The sequence below is a fragment of the Pelmatolapia mariae genome, linkage group LG6 (assembly GCF_036321145.2).
Source record: "Pelmatolapia mariae isolate MD_Pm_ZW linkage group LG6, Pm_UMD_F_2, whole genome shotgun sequence".
NCBI lineage: Eukaryota > Metazoa > Chordata > Actinopteri > Cichliformes > Cichlidae > Pelmatolapia > Pelmatolapia mariae.
The window spans coordinates 37,638,378-37,661,332 of NC_086232.1; the positions used below are offsets into that span (position 1 = coordinate 37,638,378).

Here is a 22,955-nt window from a genome sequence, read left to right on the forward strand (position 1 = left end):
ATAAATTAAACTGAACTGAAATGGGATCTGATCACTTTACATACAGCCTGTGGCGCCACCAAAGTCCTTCTATAAACAACTTTTGCTACTCGGTACCCATCTTGAAACACATCCAGGAAGTTATTTTGAAGAAAGCGCTACATTTTTTATTTAAATAGTGGAACATAAAAACGATATGTATTAAAAAAATGAGTCAAATCTGAGGAAAAAAAGGCCTCAATATTAAAGTATCAAAACTTTAACACATGACCAAAGCCATTTTAAGACATAAAAATGTAAGTATTAATAAATCCGCCACACCCACACAAAAAAAGATTATTTGAAATTAGTTTTATTTTTTATAACAAAATGAAAAATTCTTTTTTCATATAGCATTGGTACACAAAAAGAATGGAAAACATGAAAGCAGTGCTTTCTTGTACCACATTAGACATGCTCTAGATCCACCGAGGCTGTTTTTCTTCGCTGAGATTGCAACCTATTCAGCTATTAGAAAAAAACAAAACAAAAAGTAAAATGAAACGAGCACAACCACAAATAATATCGGTATTCAATCAGACAACAAAGGGATAGTAAAAATACATATTTCTCCTAGCACGACTCTCACAATGGCAGCCCATCACAGGGACCAGCACACTAGATTAGTTACCCATACCTGCTGTGAAGCAGTAGTTGCCCTTTGTTCCGCTTGCGTCAGCCGTCTCTGGAGACGACTAGTCTTCTCTTGATACTCCGCTAGCTGCTTCTCATACTGCACAAAACATGTATCAATTAGTTACACATGGAGTAAAACACAAATGTCTCAGTGTTAAACCTTTTGCTTTTTTTTAAGTACTAAAGTACCAAGGAACATATGGTGGAATTATCATTTTCCATTACCGCAGACATACTTGTTTTCAGGCTGCTGTTCACAGATGCAAGCTTTGCATTTTAAAAATATGCAAAATCTTGACAACATCAGTGCAATTCATTTGTTTCTGAACAAACCCAAGCTGTTTCAGTTCATGGTACATTCTTTAAATTATTCTTGCTGCATCTGTGTATTATGTGAGAAAAACTGCTCTCAAACATTAGGTTTGAGCTCATAAGATGAAAGCAACTTCTACAACATAAACTCCTAGAACTTCTAGAATCACTGAGTTGTTAAAGAGCGCTGACATTTTTCTTAGCTGCTGCGAAGGCCTGACATCTGCAGAGGCTAACACCTATTAACAGGCTTAAAGAAAAAGTCATTCACATATAATACAAGAATTATTTGAGAAATGGCCAGTTTCATTTTTCTCTTACAATAATCTCTAGTGTGTGTTTGTGTGTCGCTCAAACCTCAGAAATTGTGTCATGGTCAGTTTGAAGCTGCGCCTCCAGCTCACGTGAACGCTGCTTCTGTCGATTCAGCTCTGCCCTGAAATGAACATTTTAAAAAGACGAGTCCAACCATCTGTCAGTGAGGGCCAAGTCAACTTTTGTTTCAGCTGCTATTGAAATGCATCTGTTACTTAAACTTTGTTTCACTGTTACAGATAAAACTGTAAAGTGTCAGACTGAGAATATTTCTTTACATTTAATTAAAAGTTTTTATTTCATTTTATAGACTGCTGTATTAAATATTTCTTTTTCCAATTTCATTCTTTTCCATTTTTTAAAACAACCCACTGTTTCAAATTTTTCTACACCAGAAGCAGCCAGAGATACAGGCAAAGTATGCTGTGTAAGGTGAAAGGGTCAGCTGCACACCGATGTTTCGAAACCAACTTTAGCTCAGTTATTGAGTTTCGACCTGCCCATTTGGCCCATTTATCAGCGTGGTCAATAGCGGCACCAGCAATGACCTACAGTTCATGGAAGCAATTAAGGTACTCAAGCTCCCATCTGAGTCATAACTCTGCCAATGCTGAACACAAAGAATGCACATTGTTTTAAATTCAGCATGACCTATGCCTCACAGGATGTTACACCTGTGTTTGTTTCTCTCACGTTTTAAGCTGATTTACTGCTATTTATCAAATAGTTGCTTGCAAATATCTTTTAAAATGTTAGTGACACAGGAATTCTGTAACAGATGTCAGTACATCTATATAAAAGTGGAAGAATACCTAATTTTCATAGAACCATGCTAAAATGTAAACAAATATAGGTAATATACCTCAACACCCTAAAGCATTATGGGAACTAATCACTTTAGTTTTGTGTGAGGAAGGAAAGAGTGTCAGGCAACAACTCCTGAGGTGCACAAGCACATAGTAATTACCCAGTCAAGTCACACTCACAGTTGTCAGTGTAGAAGAGTTTGTAAGTTAGTCATGTGAAAAAAGGTTTCACAGGAATACACAGTCCTAGAAGTGTCCACAGAAGAGGCTTTCTTCTGGCAATCTTTACAAACAAGCACTACTTTTTCATTCTATTTCTAATTATATTCTCATGAACTTTAACATGTGCCATTCTAACTAGGGCCTGCAGAGTTTGAGCTGTAGCTCTTGTGTTACTTTTTATTTCTTCTTTTTTTTTTATATTCCAATTTTTCTGATGGTTTGAGCTCAGGTGAACTTGCCAAGGCATCCACTCCTTGGAAGACTGTTATATTATGTTAAGGCACACCTGACCACCAACCTGACCAAACGTCTGCTTTTATATAGGTGGTCACACTTGCTGATCAGTTAATCAAGTGTACTTGACAACCAGCACGTGGCTGCTATTTCCCTTTTATTTCCTATTGAATCAATAAGAGTGTACTTTGTTTTGTACAGGACTGGACAGAGTCCTGTACAAAGTCATTTTTTCTTGTAAGTCATCTGGCATTTAAGTTGTGAAGTTGTAATCCTTTAGTTTAAAAGCACATTTATTTTTGTGCCCTTCTGTCCTTGCATTAGTAATCTTAAAAATACAATTTCAAAAGTCTTACTTAAGGGTCGTGATTTTAGTCTCAAATGCATGGACCAGGTTCTTGGCCTCTTCCTTCCATCGCTGTGTACTTTTCTGCTGAGCTGTAAGAAGTCGAGTGAGATCAGCGCTAGAACTTCGACTGCTTTCCTCCAGCTCCCTCACTCGTGCATCCAGTTCTTGCTCCTTTAAGCTGTACTCTTGCTCCAACTTAGAAACCTGAGGGGATGAGGTTATATAAAGTTTCAAATTCTTTTTAAATGGTCAAATAAATTATGTAATGGTACATTATCACTTGTGTGTAAACCCTGTTTTATGCTATATATCTAGCTATCCTACTACTGACAAAGGCTTTTCAGCAGTTAATCAAAAATATAACACTTTATTATTCCACTTTATTTAAAGGACCATTTCACAGATTTTACACATACCTCAGAAATTATCCCAGACAATGTCATGAGGCTTGAAAAACTTTTAATTAATTAACTCTTGATTTTTTATTCTTAAATGCGGTCATTTATTAGGCAGGGTTGCAATTTGTTATCGTTATTATTAGAATGCATTATGGGAACTCCAAGACCCATAGGAAGCCCAAATTTCCCAAATTTGGATTATTAATCATTATCGATTCCCATCCTTCCCATTTACCTGTTGCTTGGCCTTATTCTGGACTTGCAGGGTGGCTTTGCGCAACTCATCCATCTCCTTGCGGAGCTGAAAGTTCTCCTGCTGCAGTTGCAGCCGCTCCTCGCTGACATCGATGCAGTCATTGCGGGCTGAAGCCAGAGAGCTCTGCAGGCGTCGCACTTCTTCCTGGCATCGTGACAGCTCCTCGCTATACCTACGGGTAAAAGATTGGAAGAAATAATGAGCAAAGTAAAAGCAGAGCAATAAACCTGATGTGCAGAATACTTACGGATCAAATAACGAAGAGCAAACCTATAGTGCACTTACTCCATCTCCATCTTTTTAAGTTTGTTCTGCGTGCTTTGCAGAGTGAGACTTATGTCTTCCCTCTGCCTCTCAGCATCTAGACACCTCTGATGAAGGGCATCAATCTTCCTGAACTCTGGCTCTGCCCTGCCCTCCTTATATACCTGACACGAAACACAGCAGACTATTAAAATGATCAGCAGTGCCTCAGCACATTCACAAAACCACATAATCAAACATTATCAAAACACTGGAACAACTTTTTGCAGTGTCTTTCTTGCATTCCCCCTGATAAATTCAGATACCTTCTCCAGTTCCTCCTCTACAGCTTTTCTCTCTCGCAGGGACCTTTCAATCTGAGACTCTTTATCTGAACACTCCTAGACAGAGTCGGAAAGAAGAGGACACAGGAAAAAATGTTGGTAGGAGACAGAAATGAGTGGACAGGTAGACGCTATAAAAGGATTTATGGTGATTTTGAAATGAGTTTGCCCTCTTAGTTGGACAATTTCTTACCAGCTGCAGTGCAGACAGCTCCTCTGCCATACGGTGGATTTGAACATTGCACTGTTTGCGAACATTTTCCACCTGTTAAAAGATAAAGCCATAAAGCTCAAATATGGGGAGTTTAGCTTCTTTGCTTTTCCTTCCCCTTAGACCGACTTTTAATGGTCACAAAAAGGCTTAACTCCTGAACTTAACCATCTGAGTTAAGTGCAGATATAAGTAAGGAAAAGCAGTCTGTGTTTAGACTTTTGCTTTGACTACCCCTATTTTAACTTTTCAATAGCACATTTGGTAACTTAAGGAAGAAGTGGCAATGCGTGAACAATAAAGTCATATAAATTAGTACACTGAAATCAAACTAGATTTGCTGAAGATTGAAACCATAAAAAGTCAAGATGAAAATAAACATCAAGCAGCAACATAGTGATGTATTTACTGACTTGATTTATGTATATATGAAACAACAGATAACAATGAGACAAAGGTCATAAAACAAACAGAAAAAACAATAACTATAGCAACCAAAAATGGAGCAATCGCTGCAAATTCTTAATTACACTTTATAGTGTTGGCGCTGCTATGATATTATGTGCTTTCCTTGTAGTTCAGTGAATATATGCTAAATCTTGCCTTGCAATCACAGCAGCTACAAAGGAGAGTTCTTGGACATAGTGAGTTCTTGGACGCAGCTACCTTGAAAAATATGTCGTCCTCAAAAATGTCCTTGTGGCATTTATTGCTAAAGTAGATGCTTCAAAGACTACATTTTGCCATGATAACATACAGAGAGACTGGCTACCAGACACAGTAGTGTTGCTGGTAACCTGAACATCAGTGATATAGCATCTCATCTGGCTCACAATCCATAACAATTCAAAAATTAAAAAAATAAATAATAAAAGTGACCCTGAGCGCAATGGGGGGTGAAGACCCATTAAGTGATGATTGATAAGTTTCACTACAATCTGACCAATACTCTTGAAAGAGTAAGGATTCCTTTCCATTGTGGAAGGACAGACAGACAGCTCATAAGCTCCGATCACTTGACTGGATGACTTAAAAAATTTGCTAAGTCATCACAGCCTTACTTCCTGACAAGTCACTAAAAGTATTAAATACAAATGCCATTCCCATCAAAATGTTAAGTGAGAAAGTTAAAGTGAAATTTATCAAAAGCATTTCCTTCTTCACAGACATTTAAAGGACCATCAGGCCATTGTTTACATTTGTGTTACCTGTTTGCTTTTGTTAAACTGATATTCTTCACTAGATAATCAAAAAACCTGAAACTATGGACATTTCTTTGTGTCACCTACATATACATCCTTCCTGATGCAAGTATATAATGCACTTGCATATTAAAGACACATAAAAATAATACTGCAAACTGCCAAAAAACAGAGCACATGCAAGCTGACTATGAATACAGTTTAAGTGTAATCTCTGGCCTCCATTTTTGAAAATTTCTTTCCTCACACTTATCAGTTCGAGTGGCTCTTATGTCCTCAGGTAAGTCTGAGGTCTGACTCTCAACTGTAAGTAATTCTTCATTACATGACCTTATCTTAAGACTGAACTGCCTTAAATGAGAATGAGGGACAGGGTAGATTAAGGTAAAAAAAACAAAAAACATTGACCCACTTTGACTAAAATATTTAAACTTAAACTGTCTTCAATGACAAAATTACCTGTAAGCTAGGTAAGCAAAGGCATGATATAGGCAAAGCCCCATGATTTGGAAAAAGTCTAAAAGCATCAACATTTAATCTCTAGAATATCATCCCATGTTGAGGGCCAGCAAGAGACTAAGATGACAGCCAGTGCTTCAGTCATACCATTCTACATTAATAGGATTAAACAGTTGAAGGCCTTGATGAAAAAGATCCATTAACAGAGCATTAATCACCATGTCTCCAGGGTTACACAGGGTAAAGAGCAGGGCTTTGCTTTCAGCTTAGTGCCTCATATGTTAAAAAAAAAAGTATGGCTAAGCACAAGGTACAGTTGGAGGTTGCACTTCTCCTTGTAAAACTAATTATGAATCAAAAACTTTGGTTTCTGTAATTTTCAGAATTGCCATTTTCGAAAGAAAGCATACAGATTTGGCAGCAAATACCCTGATGTCATCTATTGCTTTTAAGTAATGATGCGACTTGCTTCAAAGCAGACTTTAGTCACACACGAATCAAATTACATGAGTGTATTTTTAGGAGAAGCATTCATTTGGCCATTTAGTAACCGTGTACCTCTTTCTTGGTGCGGACTGCAGCATCATAGATCAACTGCTTGATTGCTTCCTTTGTCTTTTCCAGCTCTTCCGTCTTCTGCTTCTCTCTTAACAGGGCCTGAAGTGAAAAGTAAAGGCAGATACAGATAGGCAATTGAGGAGAGATCTGAAAACTATTTAGAAAATGCAGTCGGATATGTCAAAAAGACGACTCTGCCATTTAAAACGAACGCGATAAAACACTGAAAGATCCAAAGTAAATGCATTTACCTGGTCTTTGTGCAATGTGGCTTCTTCGGCCACTTGAACGCTCTCTCGAACTTTGGACAGGGCTTCATACTTCTCCTCTTGGAGAGTGGTGTAACGTGCCTGGAGTTCCCCCACCTTTCGCTCCCACACAGTTTGTTCTCTGCGAACTGCCTCTGCCTCCTGTGATGCAGCTTTTAGCCTGCGATGGCAGAAAAGAAACAATACCCAGCAGCAGAAAGAAAGTCAGAAAACTACTGCTTGACCCCATAAACACTGAAGCACTGATGTAAAATTCCATGACTTTCTATTAGATCAATACGCTGGCAGTGCTTTCCTAATCTCAACCACTGTTCCATCTTAGCTGACAGCCAGCAAGTGAAAGCCAACAGTTTAACATGGGCTGACCTGGTCTCCAGCTGGCTCAAGGCTGCCTGAAGCTGCTGCAGTCGTCTGTCTGCTGCGTGTTCACGGCCCCGTGCTTCAGCCATGTCCTCTTCCTAAACACATATGCATACAGTTAGGTCCAGAGGTTTGGGACAAGGACACCTTTTTTTTTGGAATTTTGCCTCCATCCAAAAAGATCAAGATGTGACTGAATTACACTTTAGTAAAGTCATTGGATAAACTAACAATTTTAAATAAAAAAACTGGAGTTTTTTTTAGTACTTGAATGAAAATCATTTGCAGTTAATGACCATCTGCAGTCAATATCCATGGACATTATCAAATGCTGCATTTCCTCCCTTGAGATGCTCTGCTAGGTCCTTGCTGCAGCTGCCTTCAGTTTGTGTTATTTTCTGTTTTTAGTTTTTTCATCAGTAACTTTGTTGGGTTGAGATCAAGTGACTGACTAGGCCATTGAAGAACACTCAATTTTTGTTACTTTCGCAGTATGCTTTGTATCATTATCCATTAGCACAGTGAAGCACGATCCAGAAAGAGGATTTCTCTGTACATTCAACACTGTATCAGCAACAACACCATCCCTAACTCACTTGTGATCTAGTTTCCACGGTGTTTGAGAGATGCTTCTGCTTATGAGGTGTTTTTATTCCCTTCGTCATACTTTACTCTTCCATCATTCTGGCACAAGTTAATCTTAGTTTCATCTGTCTAAACATTATTTTCAGAACCTAGCAGGCTCTTTTAAATGTTTTCTTAGACTAATGTGGGCTTCCTATATTTTAGTGTAACCAGTTGTCTGCAGCTTATTGTAAACCCTCTGTATTTACCGTCTTCCGCTTGATCATAGACTTTGACAGTGACATGCCTATGTACCTCTTTGAGAATCCTCTTGACTTGGTTAGATGTTATTCTTCAAGTTCAACAGTTGGAATTAACTTATCTTTTCATGTAATAATCAGGGAAAAGACGTTTGTGCAACTATATATAAAATTGTCAGTAATTCAGTTCAAACAGTTATTGCAGTACTTTTTTTAAAAGCCTTGAATTAAAGCTGAAAGTCTGCAGCGTTTGATTTAAAATTTAAAATCAAAGCAAAGATACACAGTCTAAATGTAGAGCCATAACTGCATCTGTCTATCAAAATAGAGTTGTAAGGATGCAGGAATCCAATTTCTGATTATTAAAACAGATAGATAGGCTGACATTTTTTCGGCCAACTTACATTTATATGTTGAAAAAAAAGGAAAATTGCAGAATTCCAGCTTTAGTTTGAGGGATTAAGCAAAAAAACAAAAACTATGCAAAGGGCAATATTTTCAGCATCTCAACTATAACTGAACAAATCAAGAGTCCTTTCATGCTCCTGAAACAAGTAAACTATTGGTCTTTTTTCATGAATATTCATGAATTAGGCAAATATATGTATTTATATTTTCTTTTTTTCTAACCCGTCTCTGCATCTGTTCCTGGAGATTCTGCAACAGCTTGGTCATTTCATCCACTTTGGCTGTGGCTGTCCTCAATTCAGCTTTGGCTTGCCTACATAAGGACAGAGAAAGGAGAAAAAAGAAAAAACACAAATTAAATAGCAGACTAACTGTCATCTAGAATTTATAGCAGCCTGTCTGGATTACTGAAACTGAAAAATATATTTTGACAATTAAAAAAAAACAAGACAAAACAAAACAAAAAACCCTCATTTTCTTCATTTTTGCTAAATGTCAGTTGAAAAGATGTCTTTTTGGCAAATATCAAGCTCACAGCTTAAAACATACATTTAAACTTTAAGACTTAAAAGAACTCAGGGGTAGAGATGTCGTGTTATGGGACACTTTGAGACTTTTACTTCACACTGCTCTTCCTAAAATATAACCTCCATTTATGAAACAACTTCAATTTACACAAAGTTACAGGACATGGGAGAAGGTGATTTTCAGTCCAGTGCAGCATGTTGTGTAGTAGTTACACACTAACAGAACATGACCTCTGATGGCAGCCAGTAGCCTGTTACCTGAGCTGGCTGTGTAGCTCCTCCATCTCCGTGCTCTGCTCTGTCACTGTCTTCAGGAACTGCTGGTTTGTCTGTGTGTGGCAAGAGAGACACGACTGCCATTTGTGTGGCATGATTGCAAACACAGCTCCAACATTAACAACATCCAAATCAACCTTGTCTCTAATACATTTTTCAGTGTCCTTTTACATTAAACCCCGAGGTGTCTCTGTCAGTGACTACTACAAAGCCAGTCACTCTCCATGCTGTGAAAGAAACAGGCTGCTTGCATGAACAGTCAGAGGGGGGAGAGCCTAAAGCATGCCTTCCCATTAAAAATGCATTAGAGGGATATAGTATTACTATACAATCTCTTTATACAGTGTATTGTGACCAAGCACCTGGCGTGTGTGTATGTGCATTCGTAAGTTTTTGTGTGAATAACAATATCCACAATATTTTGTACTCCTTAATCTCCGAGCAAGGTTAAGCCCAAATACAGGTCAGTCGTGTCTCTAAATAAATAAATAATCCCTAGTGCTGAATTATCTGTGACTGTAGGTAGGATAGAGAGAGAGCGACAGAGGGAGAGCAGAGAGTACGACTTAAAAAGAATCTAGTTAGAGGATTACCAGGTGAGCTGACAGTCAATTATACAGCCTGACAGTTCTGGGTGACTACAGGAGTGATTTAGAAAACCAATTCGCTTAGTTAAAAGATTAATTATTAGAGCAGGGTCAATTTCAGAGAAGTGCATAACATTTCAATACCGTGGCTAATTGGGAGGCAGCAATTTAACACACTTTTAATTAACCGTCACTTACCGATTCCAGTTTCTGATTGGCCGCTTGGAGTTTGTATGTGTGCTGCTGAAAGTGAACAAGCTGATCCTGTGATGAAAAAAGGGGCATTCATGTCAAGTTAACTAACAGTAATTACCTCATCCTTATATCTCACATTAACTAAGGCCAAAGTGCTCTAATTAACTTGATTACAATGATAACAGCGCCATCTAGTGGTGAGAGGTTATTGTTCTAATCAAGTTCTGGCTTTGCATTTTCATTTCGGAATACTGAACCTTCAGCTGCTGTCTCTGGGAGTCATGGATTTGTCCTTCAGAGATTGTCTTCTGGTAGACCTGCTGGAGGCGGTCCAGCTCCTGGGCTGTGGTCTGCCACAGTTCCATGGCCTGCATCCGCTCCTGAACACATACAGCAAACAATATCCACCCACATTTTAACACACAGTTAACTTTCTTACTAGTAGTTGGAAGAAGAATACCAAACATCTTTCTGCATTCACAAGACATCATTACTCCAGACACAAAAAACAACTCTTCTCCCTCAAAGACGACTAATGGTTTCTAAATAACGTGTGTTGCATCTTGTTAGCGGGATAACAAATCACCACTGAATCCAAAAAATGACCTGGGTTTTGTTCAGAATTATTAAAAAGTGCAAAAATGACAGCTTCATTATAAGAGTGTGTGGAGCCGCTGGGAAAGGCTTTGCTGTCTTCAGTTATTAGTGCAAACGTGTGAACTCACTACTCAAAAAGAATTATGTATCATTTCCCAATGTTGCATATGTAAAAAAAAAATAAAAAAAAAATAAATCATACACAGACGGTACAAATGTTTAACTGTCAGAAAGCAATTCTGACAAAGCCAGTGGCTGTTTCCTTGTGCTCTCCACTGAATCCACAGAGATCAAAATAATATTGATCGTCTGATCTAACTTCCAGTCACGATGAATGTTCACAGCATCCAGCTAAATTCCAGCTGCACTTCAGCTTAGCCAAGGCCCTGTTGCGGTTTTAGTGTCCATACAAAATAAACATACCCATTAATACATTTCAGCTTCACAAACATTAAAAATTTATTCTGAGTGCTACTTAACAAAAAAAAGAAAAAGAAGAAGCTTTATTATTGTTATAACATTACATTTTTAAGTCGATCACCTGAATATTTAGTGTAACCTGTATCCGAGGCGACTATGGCTTTTAGTTGGTCAGTGAATGAACAGACAAAAACCCCTAATACATCTGGGTAGCTCTCATACAGTAGGCAAAAAAACTGGCAAACCCTGACGCTGAAAAAGCATCAGCTAAGAAGTATGGGTTTTTTAGGGATACCTGCAAATTGGTGCGGATTAACTTCCCATTTAGCATTTAATCAAACAATCAACTAAACATTGTAGCTCTAAAAATGTTGTTTCTTTTGATCTTAGATTGCTTACAACCACACTGCAAATTAGGCTACACTTGGACCCGGGGGGATGGTCACCCAAAAAAATTTCAGGAATTAAGGAATTTGTTAACTTACAGCTTTCATGCAGAAACGAACTTAAATTATCACAATTAACCTTACTGGACCAAACTGTGTTACTACAACCTTGGATACATTATTAAGACTACGCCCTACTCTGATAAGCAGTACTGTCAAATCCTATCAGGATAAAGCGAAAAAGTCAGGTATTAAAGGAAGACAGGTTGGATAGTCATAGATTCAGTTTATAGCAAGATAATGCCTTTGAAGCAAAGACCTACAAGGAGGCTTTCTAATGACACAAGGTCAGTACAGATTTAAGCCACATCAAGCTGAAATGGACTGAAAAATAGAAGAAACAGCAAGTACGATGCAACTAAATAAACTTCTGTAACACAGTTAGGATGAATTTTCTAAATTCTTTCCTTTTTATAGCAAGAATTCTACAAATGTTTAGGGTTGAGTGAGTTGCAAATGTAGATTAATACACTTTACAGTTTAGGATGATACCCTTTTCTAAAGTTAAATATGAATTCCTTCCTTACAATTTATTGGCATTTCTTAACACCATGTGCTTGCTTTTAAGTTTTGGAAAACACATGTAGAAATTTAAGAGCGCTGAAAAACTCTGTCAGCTTCTAATTTCTGGTGTTTAAGAACAGTAGAGTGCAGAAAAGACCTATGGATGTGTGACTTCAAACTCCAGGCTGATGGATATACACGCAGGCTAGAAAGGCCCCACACACGATGTGTTTCTTACATAAAAAAGGAAGAAAAAAAGTGTGTCTTAATCTACAAATGTTTAGACATATCAAACGGACATTTATGCAGACCTGTTCAGACAGCTGGACCTGTTCTTGGAGATTTTTGATGACCGCATCTTCTTCCAATGTGCTGCCCTCTACTCCTGAAGCTGTGGGCAGGGCATGAAGCTGCTTCTCAACAGACTCCCTCAGCTCTGCATGAAGCCTGGAAGAAGTATTCAGACTTAAGATGTTATGTCACAAAAATAAATAAATAAATAAATACATTAACAGCATGCACAGTTTTAAGAATTTAACAAATTCACACACAATACTGAATAATGCCATATCTTATGACAGGTTTAACTTATTGACAATATTAGTACATTTGTCATGCAACCAACTTCTGTATATATTAACATGAGTGGATTTATATTTTTTTTACCTTTCATTTTCCTTGACAACCCTCTCCAACTTCAATTTGACATCTGTCATCTGTGTCTGTACGTGAACACTGAGAGTCATTGATAACATCCCGACATATTTAATGCATCAGATGACCAAGAAATCTCAGGATTAAGATATTTATTTCCCAGCTACCTCTATCAAAGTCTTTGGCTTCTGAATTATCAGTTTAATAGATTTCAAGGACTTAAATCTATAAATCACATCACTTCATCAAGCACCCACCACCACACGCCTGTGTATTCGAACATTTCAGATGAAGGATGTTTTATTATTTCAGTATGTTGTTTTGTTGATTTACCTGATATCTCTGCAGCTGTTCAGTCATTTCTTCCATGTGCCGATCATACTCAGCTATCAGAGGAGCCATTATACTGCAAAACAGACAAATGATGTTTCAGTACTGGGGGATTTTTTTTTTAAATTTGTGTTCACCATAACTCTGTCTTGCTGAATCTCCAGTGAATGCTGTGTGTCTCTAACGTGTCTACAAAGTGGTATGAAACTGATGAACTGACCCTCTATCTGAGATCCAGGGCACAGGAGACTCAGCGCGTCTTTCCTCTTCAACCTACCAAAGATAAGGCATGTAAGGGGTGAGGGCTAACAGTAGTTAATTATATCAAAAACTTAGTTTCTTAAAAAAAACCAATCAGAATTTTTTTTATTGAAGATGCCAAATACTTGATTAATTTTAGATGAGCTAAACTAGCATAAGTTTTTAAGTTGAAGATCCCTCTACTGTACACACACATGACCTTGTCAGTACCCACCCAGACAATGCAGTAATTAAGTTCACAGATGATACCACCGTGGTGGGGCACATCTCTGGGGGCAATGAGACAGCATAAAGAGCTGAATTTCAGAGGCTGTCGGACTGGTGTGCGGACAACAATATGGGCCTCAATACCACCAAAACAAAACAGCTATAGTCAACTTTAGAAGAAGGAAGTCTGAGCTGCAGCCCATCAGTATCAATGGGGAATGCGTGGAAATGGTATCCAGCTTCAAGTTCCTGGGTGTGCACATAGACACAGACCTCCAATGGACCTCAAACACCTCGGAGGTTATAAAGCAGGCCCAGCAGCATCTCCATTTTCTGAGAATCGTCAGAAAACTGGACCTGAAGTGGGAGCTGCTGATCATCTTCTACAGTTGCTCCATTCAAAGTGTGGTGACCTACTGCATCTCTGTATGGTTCTCTAGCTGCACCATAGCACACAAAAAGACACTTCAAAGGGTCATTAATATGGCCCCAAAAATCACTGGACATCCTCTTCCATTCCTGAAGGACTTGTCCAGCACTTGCTGCCTCAAGAGGGAACGCAGCATCCTATGGGATCGCACACACCCAGGACACCGGGTGTTTAAGCTGCTGCCATCTGGCAGGAGATTCAGGTTGCTGAGGCCACAGAAAAAACAGACTCAAGGACAGCTTTTACAACAGGGCAATAGCCCTAATCAATGCTAACAGCTGACCTGATTGGCGATCTTTTTTTTTTTTTTTTTTTTGGGGGGGGGGGGGGGTTCAATAATGTGCAATAAACATTCATTCCTTAATTTATTAAGTCATACTTTTTTGGCACTTTTACAAAATCCACTTTGAAGTCTACTGTGTTGTGTTGTGCTGTGCTTAATGCCGGCACGGGACAGTTTCCAATTTCATTGTACTATAGTACTAAGTATGACTGTGCAATGACAATAAAGAGTTATCATATCCCATTTTATCTTATCTTATGTCTTTGTACCTGAGAAGATGTGGACAGAGCACCGTGCCCATACTGATACTGGCTGAGAGCAGAATTTAGCCTGCGGACTGAAATGACACAAAAACGAGGACACTTACACAAAAAAGCATAGATGTTCTCGTGATTATCACAAGCAGAAGACTGTAAACATCCAAAAAATGCACGCCATATAATTGATTTGATTTTTATACAGGGACCACCTATGGCTTAAAAAAGACATTAACATAGAATGGTGGCAAAAACTGATGGACTAGAGGGTGTAACAGAAAAATATGTATGTAGTCTCCAGGTTTCGTCTCACCTTGATCACGCAAAAACTCCAGCTCTGCCTCCATGCTTACGGTGTCGTCTAAAGAGAAGCAAACGTATTTGCACTGGCAAAAACGACCACCACCCCCAAAACTAAAGACGAACACTTAAAGCCTGTCAAACCTGGCATCACTAATCTAGGTGTTGTTGTTTTTTTCAAGTTAACGTTTCGGAACACGAAGAGAAAACTGTCTTTTAAGAATGTACTAATTCAGGTAAAGATGACACAAAGCCGCTAGAAACGTTAACTACAAGCTAGCTAGCTACCTGTAGTAAATTTGTGCAGCTCGTGTTAGCTAAAGCAGCTGATCAATCTCGGCTAAGCTCATCAAAACAACTCAGCGTTTTGATCTCTTTAACAAAACACCAAACACATTTTCCGAGACAGGATGCGCTTAAAAAATACGCAAATGTATCACATTAAAATTGTAAATTCATAATAGAGGTTTTTACTTCAATCCTCGTTTCCGCCTCTTGTTTTGAAGTAAACAAACGGGGACCAATGGAAAAGAAGCTGTGCAACCGTAAAGTCATTCCGTCTGTACAAGAAACGCGAAAGGATGTTCCTTTTAAAAAAATAAAAACCAGGAAGCAGATGTAGAATACATTTGGAAGTCAATAATGCCAACTCTGCATATATAACAGTTTGAATTCGGTTGTTTGTTAAGGTATGATATATAACGTCATCACGTGAAAAGAGATTATGGTTTCTAGTTCGTCAGAATGTGTCAAAAATAGTGGTTTAAAAATTGCTGGATAGACATTTCCATACAGATGTAACCACATAATTCATGAAAACGTAAACAGCATAGAGTTGGAAAATATCGTCCTCTGCTTGTCGTTTTAATCTCAGATCTTATCAAGTAAGTGTAATCGTCGGACGTTTGCTTTATCAGGAAGATGATTTTACTGTCTTGTTACTGATAACATAATTCTGTTTGACACTAACACAATTTGATAACAAACTGCTTAAAGGGTGAAACGCAGAGTATTTAAAGAAATTACACACGCACTCGGAGCACTCTTGTCCTCTAGCCAGTGAAAACAAAACATTTGACAACATGGGGGTGACTCGTGGACTGCAGTTTGTAACACTTATCCACATTCTGCTATGCTGTGAATCTCTGTAAGTTTTGTAGCTTCTTTGTTCCCTGTGTCGCTGCTCACACAGCAGATTTTAAGACTGAGTGATTTTCTTTCTTTCAGTCCTCGCACGCAAATGCAGTTTGACATCGAACACACTTGGGACAGCAACCCTGTGAATCATGACCCCCTCAAAATCACCTTCTCTCCTGGGTTAGGAGGCCTGAAGGTGGAGGTGTCTGGTCCATTCTTCAATGACCCGGCTGCTCCTGCAGGGCCCCCAAGCCAGGCCTTCCCTGGACTGTGGAATTATGAAGGTGGGTAGATTGGTCTGTTGCTTCTATAGCTATGCAACCATTCTTTTAACACAAGCTTTTAGGGGTTTAATCCGTGCAAAAAAACCAACCAACCAAACAAACAAACAAATCGATTTTAGTTCGAATAATGTGATATGAATTCATGATATCCTGAATTTTTAAATATAAATATATTTTATCAAAGATGCCAGAATGTCAGCTTAAAGCTCACAAAACTATTTCAACAACCGCCAAACAGGTAAAACAGCAAACGGTTAAAAGAGCCAGTAAAAAGATTCTGCATAAAGATGTAAACACAAAGCGCGACCGTCGGTTCGCCTACACAGACATGTCGTCGGGTGCTGAAAGTCGACATCTCACAGATTTTGAAGCTGTCGGTTTCGTCACTCCAACCGAAATTCACTGAACCAGCAGCAAAAGAAGATCAAAACTATGCTTCACGTTTGAAAAATATCTTACCTTGGTTGTTTTGTTTCCACCACAATAAAATTACACTTCGTGCACAGCTCTCTCTCTCAGTGTACTTTAAGAACAGTTTACCATCAAAGATCTCTATTTTCTGAATTATTCGCTTGCTTATTACACATCAGTCTATCGTTGTTTACCGTCGGCCACTGTTTTTTTTTTTCTTTTAAAAATGACCCCTGACAAGACCTGCTGTCAATACATTACAAAACGCTTAGCTCTGTCTCTAATAAAACCTCTGTAACTTTGCTCTGCTTCACCTCAACAGCATCAGGTAATGTTCATATGCTGATTTGTGGTTTTCTTCCATTTTTGTTCTACTGCAGAATAGTTTTAAGGCGGTTATCTGCTATAAAAAGCCACTCCATGAAAATCTCCTTCATGTTTTTCTGTGTTTTATCCTCAGTTACTTTGACACAAAGGCATCTGCTGTGATTCTTACACCTCTGATGAAGTCTCACAAGTGTCAGCTTTGCTTTTATTGCCTACATAGATATAAAAATATGGATATGTACTGATAAATGATCAGAATTATAATATTTCTTAATGAGTCAAAATTGAATCGAATCGGGACCTTGTGAATCGGAATTGAAACAGTTATAGAAATCAGTGACGATACCCAGCCCTATTATAAAATATATATATGTTATAAAATACCTTTAGCCTTACGCCCTTAATTTGTTTATGTGTCAAAGGTAGCCCCATTTGCAAATTATTAATGTAAAATAGAATCCCCTTTTAATCGCTTAATTGGGTTTCATAATTTCAACTGTTTTTAAATGTTTGTTATTGACAGGAAAATGCAGTCTGTTATATATATATATATATATATATATATATATATATATATATATATATGTATGCACAGTATGCTTATTCATATTATATTAAATTAGAATATTGACGAGTTTCATATATACCTATACAACATGAAGCTAGTCCCATGAAACTGTTATCTTATTTTCTTTAACCTCAGTTTGGAAAACAAACCTGCTCACCAGCGCCTCTAAAACTCACAAATTAATATGTTATGTTTTATTTGTTTAATCTGTTCCCATTTGGCCCATCTCATATTAAACTACTATATACAAAAGCTAACCAGCTGCTAGCTGAAGTGTAATATTTCAGAGACATTTCCCTAATTGTAGCACAATTCTTTTAAATGCTTATAATTAACAAATGAGAAACAGCAATTATATAACCGACAAGCTCCAGACTTCATAAGGCTGATTCCAACGGAAATTCATTATCTTTAAAAAGGTCACATTTATGGCTTATTGTAATAGATTGTAGTATTGTACATGTGTTACTTTTATGGTCCCCATGCTTGTTGTAGCCGTAGTTACGGAACCATCAGTTATGATTATGTAATTTAGTCCCTAGGATGCAATTTTAGGCCCTTTGGCAAGCTGAAATAATATGAATAAAGTCTACTGTGGCTGAAGAGACTAGAGACTGTCTGTTTATGGGATCATTACAGTAACTGCATTATCATTATTATGGCGACACAGCAATTAAACCTCACAATGAGGCTGAGTAATAACAATTGGTTCTAATTGACCTCAAGTAAGTTCGATTTCCGTTTAATGAGCCCCACATATTTGGTCTCATTAATGTTACTTAATAGATTGGAAACCAACCCCATTATGATCTAGGTAGATAAAGAGCATGCTTCTAGGTTAGTGAGTGTGCTGCTCACATAATTGTATTTAAAAGTTTATGTAATTGTTATTTTTGCATGTTACTGTTAAAGTCCAAGTCAAAAATGAATGACCTGAATAATTTAATTATTACTTTTGTCTTTTTTTTCCAAAATAAGTGCTGATAAGGTTAATAACACAGTTAAAGCAGTTTATTAATGTGAGATTAAAAGTCTTATCTTCATTTTTCCTTATCTCATCAGTTGTAGAGACCTTCTTCCTTGATAGTACTACAGAAAATTACCTGGAGGTGGAGTTTTGTCCGTGAGTACCAAGCTGAGCTCTTGCTCTGCCCATGTATATATAGCCATATGTTTATACACAGTTGAACAATGACACGTCTTCCTTGTGTTTTTACTTTAGACATGGACAACATCTGATATTGCTACTGTCAGGAGCCGGCCAAGCATTCCTGGTAGGCTGCGTATGGAGGTATTCGTAGGCTTTTTTGGGGTTTGTGGGATATTTCTTACATTTTTGATTTCTCTCTCCAGCAACAGCTTCCCATGGTATTTAACACCAAGATCACAGGAGACAGATGGACAGGTGAGGCTCTCATCCCTTGGACATACTTCCCTCCCAATGTCAACAAGATGAACTCCTACGCGATCCACGGCTCAGGAGAGAATCGTATATATGAGGCTCTTTATCCCATCCCCAAGGAGGAGATAGCCGAAGGACAAATGCCTAACTTGTGAGTATGCTGACTTCTACAAGTGAAGTTTGATGTGCCATAGGTCATGTGCACAGACATTTTGTCATTTGTCGTGAGGCACTGAGACATTTTGCAACTGAGAAAAAAGAGGTTCATGTGCAAAATCACACCTTTTTTGTATATTCTTTTAAAGGTACAGTAAGTCATTTTGTAGGAAATTTAAAAGAAAAAAGAATTTTACACTAATTCATTAAAATATTCATAAAATACATAAAAAATAAATAGCAGAGGCCGCCAGTTTATGGAAGCCATGGCAACATCTTGAAAACAGCAGCCAAGATAGAAATCGCCGTTCCACCTAATAACATTTTATATACGTGGCTAGAGGTTGTCCATATTCGTGGTATTACTATTAATTCAAATGTCATAAATAGCTTTTTCAAATTGCATAGGACTATTTAACATTTGCAAATGTATATTTTCATTATCGCTTTCTCCTCCTCTTCATCTGCCTTCTTCACCACTGTTCTCTCCTCCCTCATTTCCACCTCATTGTTTTTCTCCTCAACTAAAGTCTCATTTCACAAACTGAAATCAGCGCTCTAACACACAAAACATGCATAAACATGCGTATTTATTCTGGTTATTCTCCTTATAAGCTAATATTAATCAACCTAATGTAGGCTCTAAAAACTATGCTTTCCCGGTTGATTACATTCTCACATTGTATGACAGTTTATTTGATATCTGTCCAACAATGTTTGATCCACTTCAAAGCAAGTTTCACTAATGCCGGTTACAGCAGCTAACTGGCAACAACAGCACCACTTATCAAGAGAAAAGTTCACTGAAAGTTCACTGACTCATATAACACTCCTTTCACAAAGTTTTACAGCCTCCACCAGGTTAAATAGACTAGGACACTCAGCATATTGAAAACTGAGGTAAACAGCAGACTGACAGCCTACACTCAAAACTATTAAACGGTAGTCTGCAGCCATAATTTTTGAGGTATCTTGGGTTTTAAAAACCTAAAATACTGCAAAAATATTTGGCAAATTTCTTTTTTTTTCTGATTTATTGCTTAAATAAATATTTAAATATTTTAAAATATTGTGCGTGCAAAAACAAATTAAATTTTCTGATCTCTCTCGGCTGAGTAAAACATGTTTGTCCTACAGCAAACATAAATAATGCACTTGAATTGGGAGGGGTAAGGAAACAGGAAACTGCAGTCTACTGACGTCTAGTGATGAGATTTTGCATACTGCACCTTTAAGTTGTAAAACAGGTGTAGATCAAATGGTACTTAGGTCCAATCCACAATCTGTACCTTTTAGAGTCACATTAGTCAACTTTGTCATTTCAAATTACATGTATATAAATGTGTATTTCACTACTTTATGCATAATATATTAAATTTGTCTTTCTGTCTTCTAGCCACCGGCTAGAGTATTTCAAAGATTTTCGCCTGCAGAGCATCATGGGAGAGGGTTGGGTCCAACCACCATCTGATCTATGGCTTGGAAAGCCTTAAGCTTCTCAGAAACACTCCTTCTCTTTGCCTGTTTCATTCTTGCAGACACATATCCACAAAAATCCTCTAAAACAGCAGCAGGGCAATAGGATAAACACTCTCTGACAGGAAACAAAGGGCAATCAATCTTTATTAGTTAATGATGTCAAACGATATGACATGAAATATGTTATCAGCTTGTCAGATTGCGTTAGTCTTCACACACATCTGTGCAAGCACACAAACATTCACTGCAAGATATTGGACGTTACCACAAATTGCCTGAGCAGAGCGTGACCTACAACACTTGTACAGTGGAGGAAAGCGCACAGCTTAAGTGTTTGACTTCAGTGAGATAATTCCTTGCAATTCCTCGTGATTCTAAACCCTAAATGTTGAGACACTGATATTAAAAAAAGAAAAAAGAAAATGTGCATTCTTTTGGGTTTGTCTTTATTTTTATTCCATTACTATGATTAATGTCCTTTATAATGACATATTTTTACATACTGCTGCTGTCCTTTTTCTGTGATTGATGTCACTTTAATTTTATGTCTGATGTTTGATTATGTTTCATTCCCATGTCTGTATATTAAAATAATTATCTGACATTTTGTGATATAATCTTTTTCACCTTTTGCCTGAGGGTTAGATATGAAGATCAATGTCGTCCTCATGTATAGATGCCATTTATGTGGCTAGATGGTTTAATTTCTGACTTCTTCCCAAAACTTTAAACTGCTCCAGTAACTTTACCAATATGAATACCCAGTTCCCTTCTTACATAAAACGGCTGTATGATATGGATCTTAGTGGCAGATAAATATTCATAATTAATAGCTGATGAATTTATTACTCTCATATATACACTCACTAGCCACATTATTAGGTACACCTGTGAAACCAAAGCTTCTTCCACTTTTTTTGCTTCACTGTCAACTCTACTACTGTTTGCATTAATATTATAAAGATCATGTTTTTTCACCATATCAAAACACAAGAAAGGGTGAAATATTATTATATTATTACTTACTATTTATTAAGTACAGAAGAATTTACTTTGTATAGGGTTGCATTAGATATGCATCTGTACCTGTACTTAAAAAGTGTCAGTGAGTATATATATATCAAAGACCCCCTAACTCACTTTTCCACCCACTTTCTGAAGTGGAGATCACAGACCTTCAGATCTCCGACATACACTGACACACACAAACGGTGATTGGGGACTTACAAATCTCTGTGTTCTCTCCATGACCCCCAAGTCAGTTCCTCTTGCCCCCACTGCAGCTCCTTATAGAGCCCGCATATTTATCAGAGACTCCTTTCAGATCACTGACTGGCTAACCTCATCTCCTAACCCATAGATGGGGGGGGATTGATTTTCATGTTGGCAGTGTTGCTCTTCACTGTGGCAGCCCAAAAGCCTATATTGAGCCCTATCAGTTTTAATTGGCATCCTCGTCTTTGAAATGGGTGCAGTGATTAGGCCTGGAGAGCCCACCTCTTAAGCCTCATCCTTATCATCGCCTGCGGTGATTTGCCACCACACTGAACAATATTCACGAGTACACACATACACACAGAATGGTCACACTATGCATGAACATGTCTCACAAATAAAATGTTGACCTAAAATATGTTTTTTAATGCATTTTGACAAAAACATGCTCTTTCAGAAAAGCTTTGATGAATACACATGACTACGCGCACCTACCTGTGTGCAGGGCGAGGATGTGTGTCCACACTAAGATTTAAAACCAGTTCTCTCTAATTAGTGTGAAGAGATGAGAGGGGAGAGCAAAAGAGGTAGCTGCCGTTCCTCTACCTCCAAAGCCCCGGCAGACAAGCAGACACGGGAGCTGTCTTATCCCCCTCAGAATAAGAGACCAGCTCGCTCTAAAACATTCAACACCAGCTTAAGGGTGATTTTTTCGTGTCAAAAACTTTCTGGTGATCACCCCAGACCTACTTCATTTTTTTTTTGTCTCCAAAAGACGTGGGTCTCATTTCCTCAAGTTTAAAGAGTGTTTGAGGGTATGAATGAGGATAAAGTTGTGATGAAAAATAGAATGTGAAGGATAAAGGAGTGATCTCAGAACATGAAAAGAGCGAGAGATTGAAAAAGTGAAAACGGTAATGACTTTGCCTAGTTTTCCGAATTCTGTGATAGGGGTCCAAAAGAAAGAGCCATACTGCAGCTAATAAGATACTGTGACAATTTGTAGCCTTTGCAAGCTAATGCCACAAACAGTATCAGATTGTACAGAGCGATAGAACTTATCAACACTGTGCAGTACACATTCCTTTTATGGCTGGCTTCCAGTACACCACATCACACAAAGAAAAGCAAACTTTGATCAGTGTTCATGAGGAACTTTATCTTACCTAATCACCACAGTACTATTATGCCTAAACAGCAAGCAACCCTTTCCGCATTCTTTCAACAACAGCCAATGATAAACCTGTCATAAAATAAGATAATACCCCACTGGTGCTA

General features: G+C 37.9%; 2 protein-coding genes across 4 annotated transcripts; one reads left to right on the forward strand and one right to left on the reverse strand.

Annotated features, from left to right (window-relative positions):
• Nucleotides 1-327: 327 nt before the first annotated feature.
• sclt1 (sodium channel and clathrin linker 1) lies at nt 328-15,239 on the reverse strand. Its single transcript, XM_063476872.1, has 22 exons — nt 15,173-15,239; nt 14,712-14,759; nt 14,411-14,478; nt 13,181-13,233; nt 12,964-13,036; nt 12,643-12,698; nt 12,288-12,423; nt 10,267-10,389; nt 10,013-10,078; nt 9,210-9,280; nt 8,647-8,737; nt 7,199-7,290; nt 6,815-6,992; nt 6,564-6,662; nt 4,327-4,398; nt 4,116-4,190; nt 3,832-3,974; nt 3,526-3,718; nt 2,900-3,096; nt 1,324-1,402; nt 656-751; nt 328-486 (listed from the first exon to the last, which is right to left on the reverse strand). The coding sequence occupies exons 2-22, from the start codon at nt 14,743-14,745 to the stop codon at nt 427-429; spliced, it is 2,055 nt and encodes a 684-aa protein (XP_063332942.1). The 5' UTR covers nt 14,746-14,759; nt 15,173-15,239; the 3' UTR covers nt 328-426.
• A 27-nt stretch (nt 15,240-15,266) lies between these two features.
• Nucleotides 15,267-21,037, forward strand: lg6h4orf33 (linkage group 6 C4orf33 homolog). Of its 3 annotated transcripts, XM_063476873.1 has the most exons (7): nt 15,404-15,582; nt 15,695-15,845; nt 15,926-16,119; nt 18,488-18,548; nt 18,648-18,699; nt 18,779-18,978; nt 20,380-21,037. In XM_063476873.1, the coding sequence occupies exons 2-7, from the start codon at nt 15,781-15,783 to the stop codon at nt 20,474-20,476; spliced, it is 669 nt and encodes a 222-aa protein (XP_063332943.1). In that variant the 5' UTR covers nt 15,404-15,582; nt 15,695-15,780; the 3' UTR covers nt 20,477-21,037. The 3 variants fall into 3 exon arrangements, with proteins under 3 accessions (XP_063332944.1, XP_063332943.1, XP_063332945.1); XM_063476874.1 differs by lacking the exons at nt 15,404-15,582; nt 15,695-15,845 and adding an exon at nt 15,267-15,387; XM_063476875.1 differs by lacking the exon at nt 15,695-15,845 and having other exon boundaries at nt 15,405-15,582.
• Nucleotides 21,038-22,955: the final 1,918 nt, after the last annotated feature.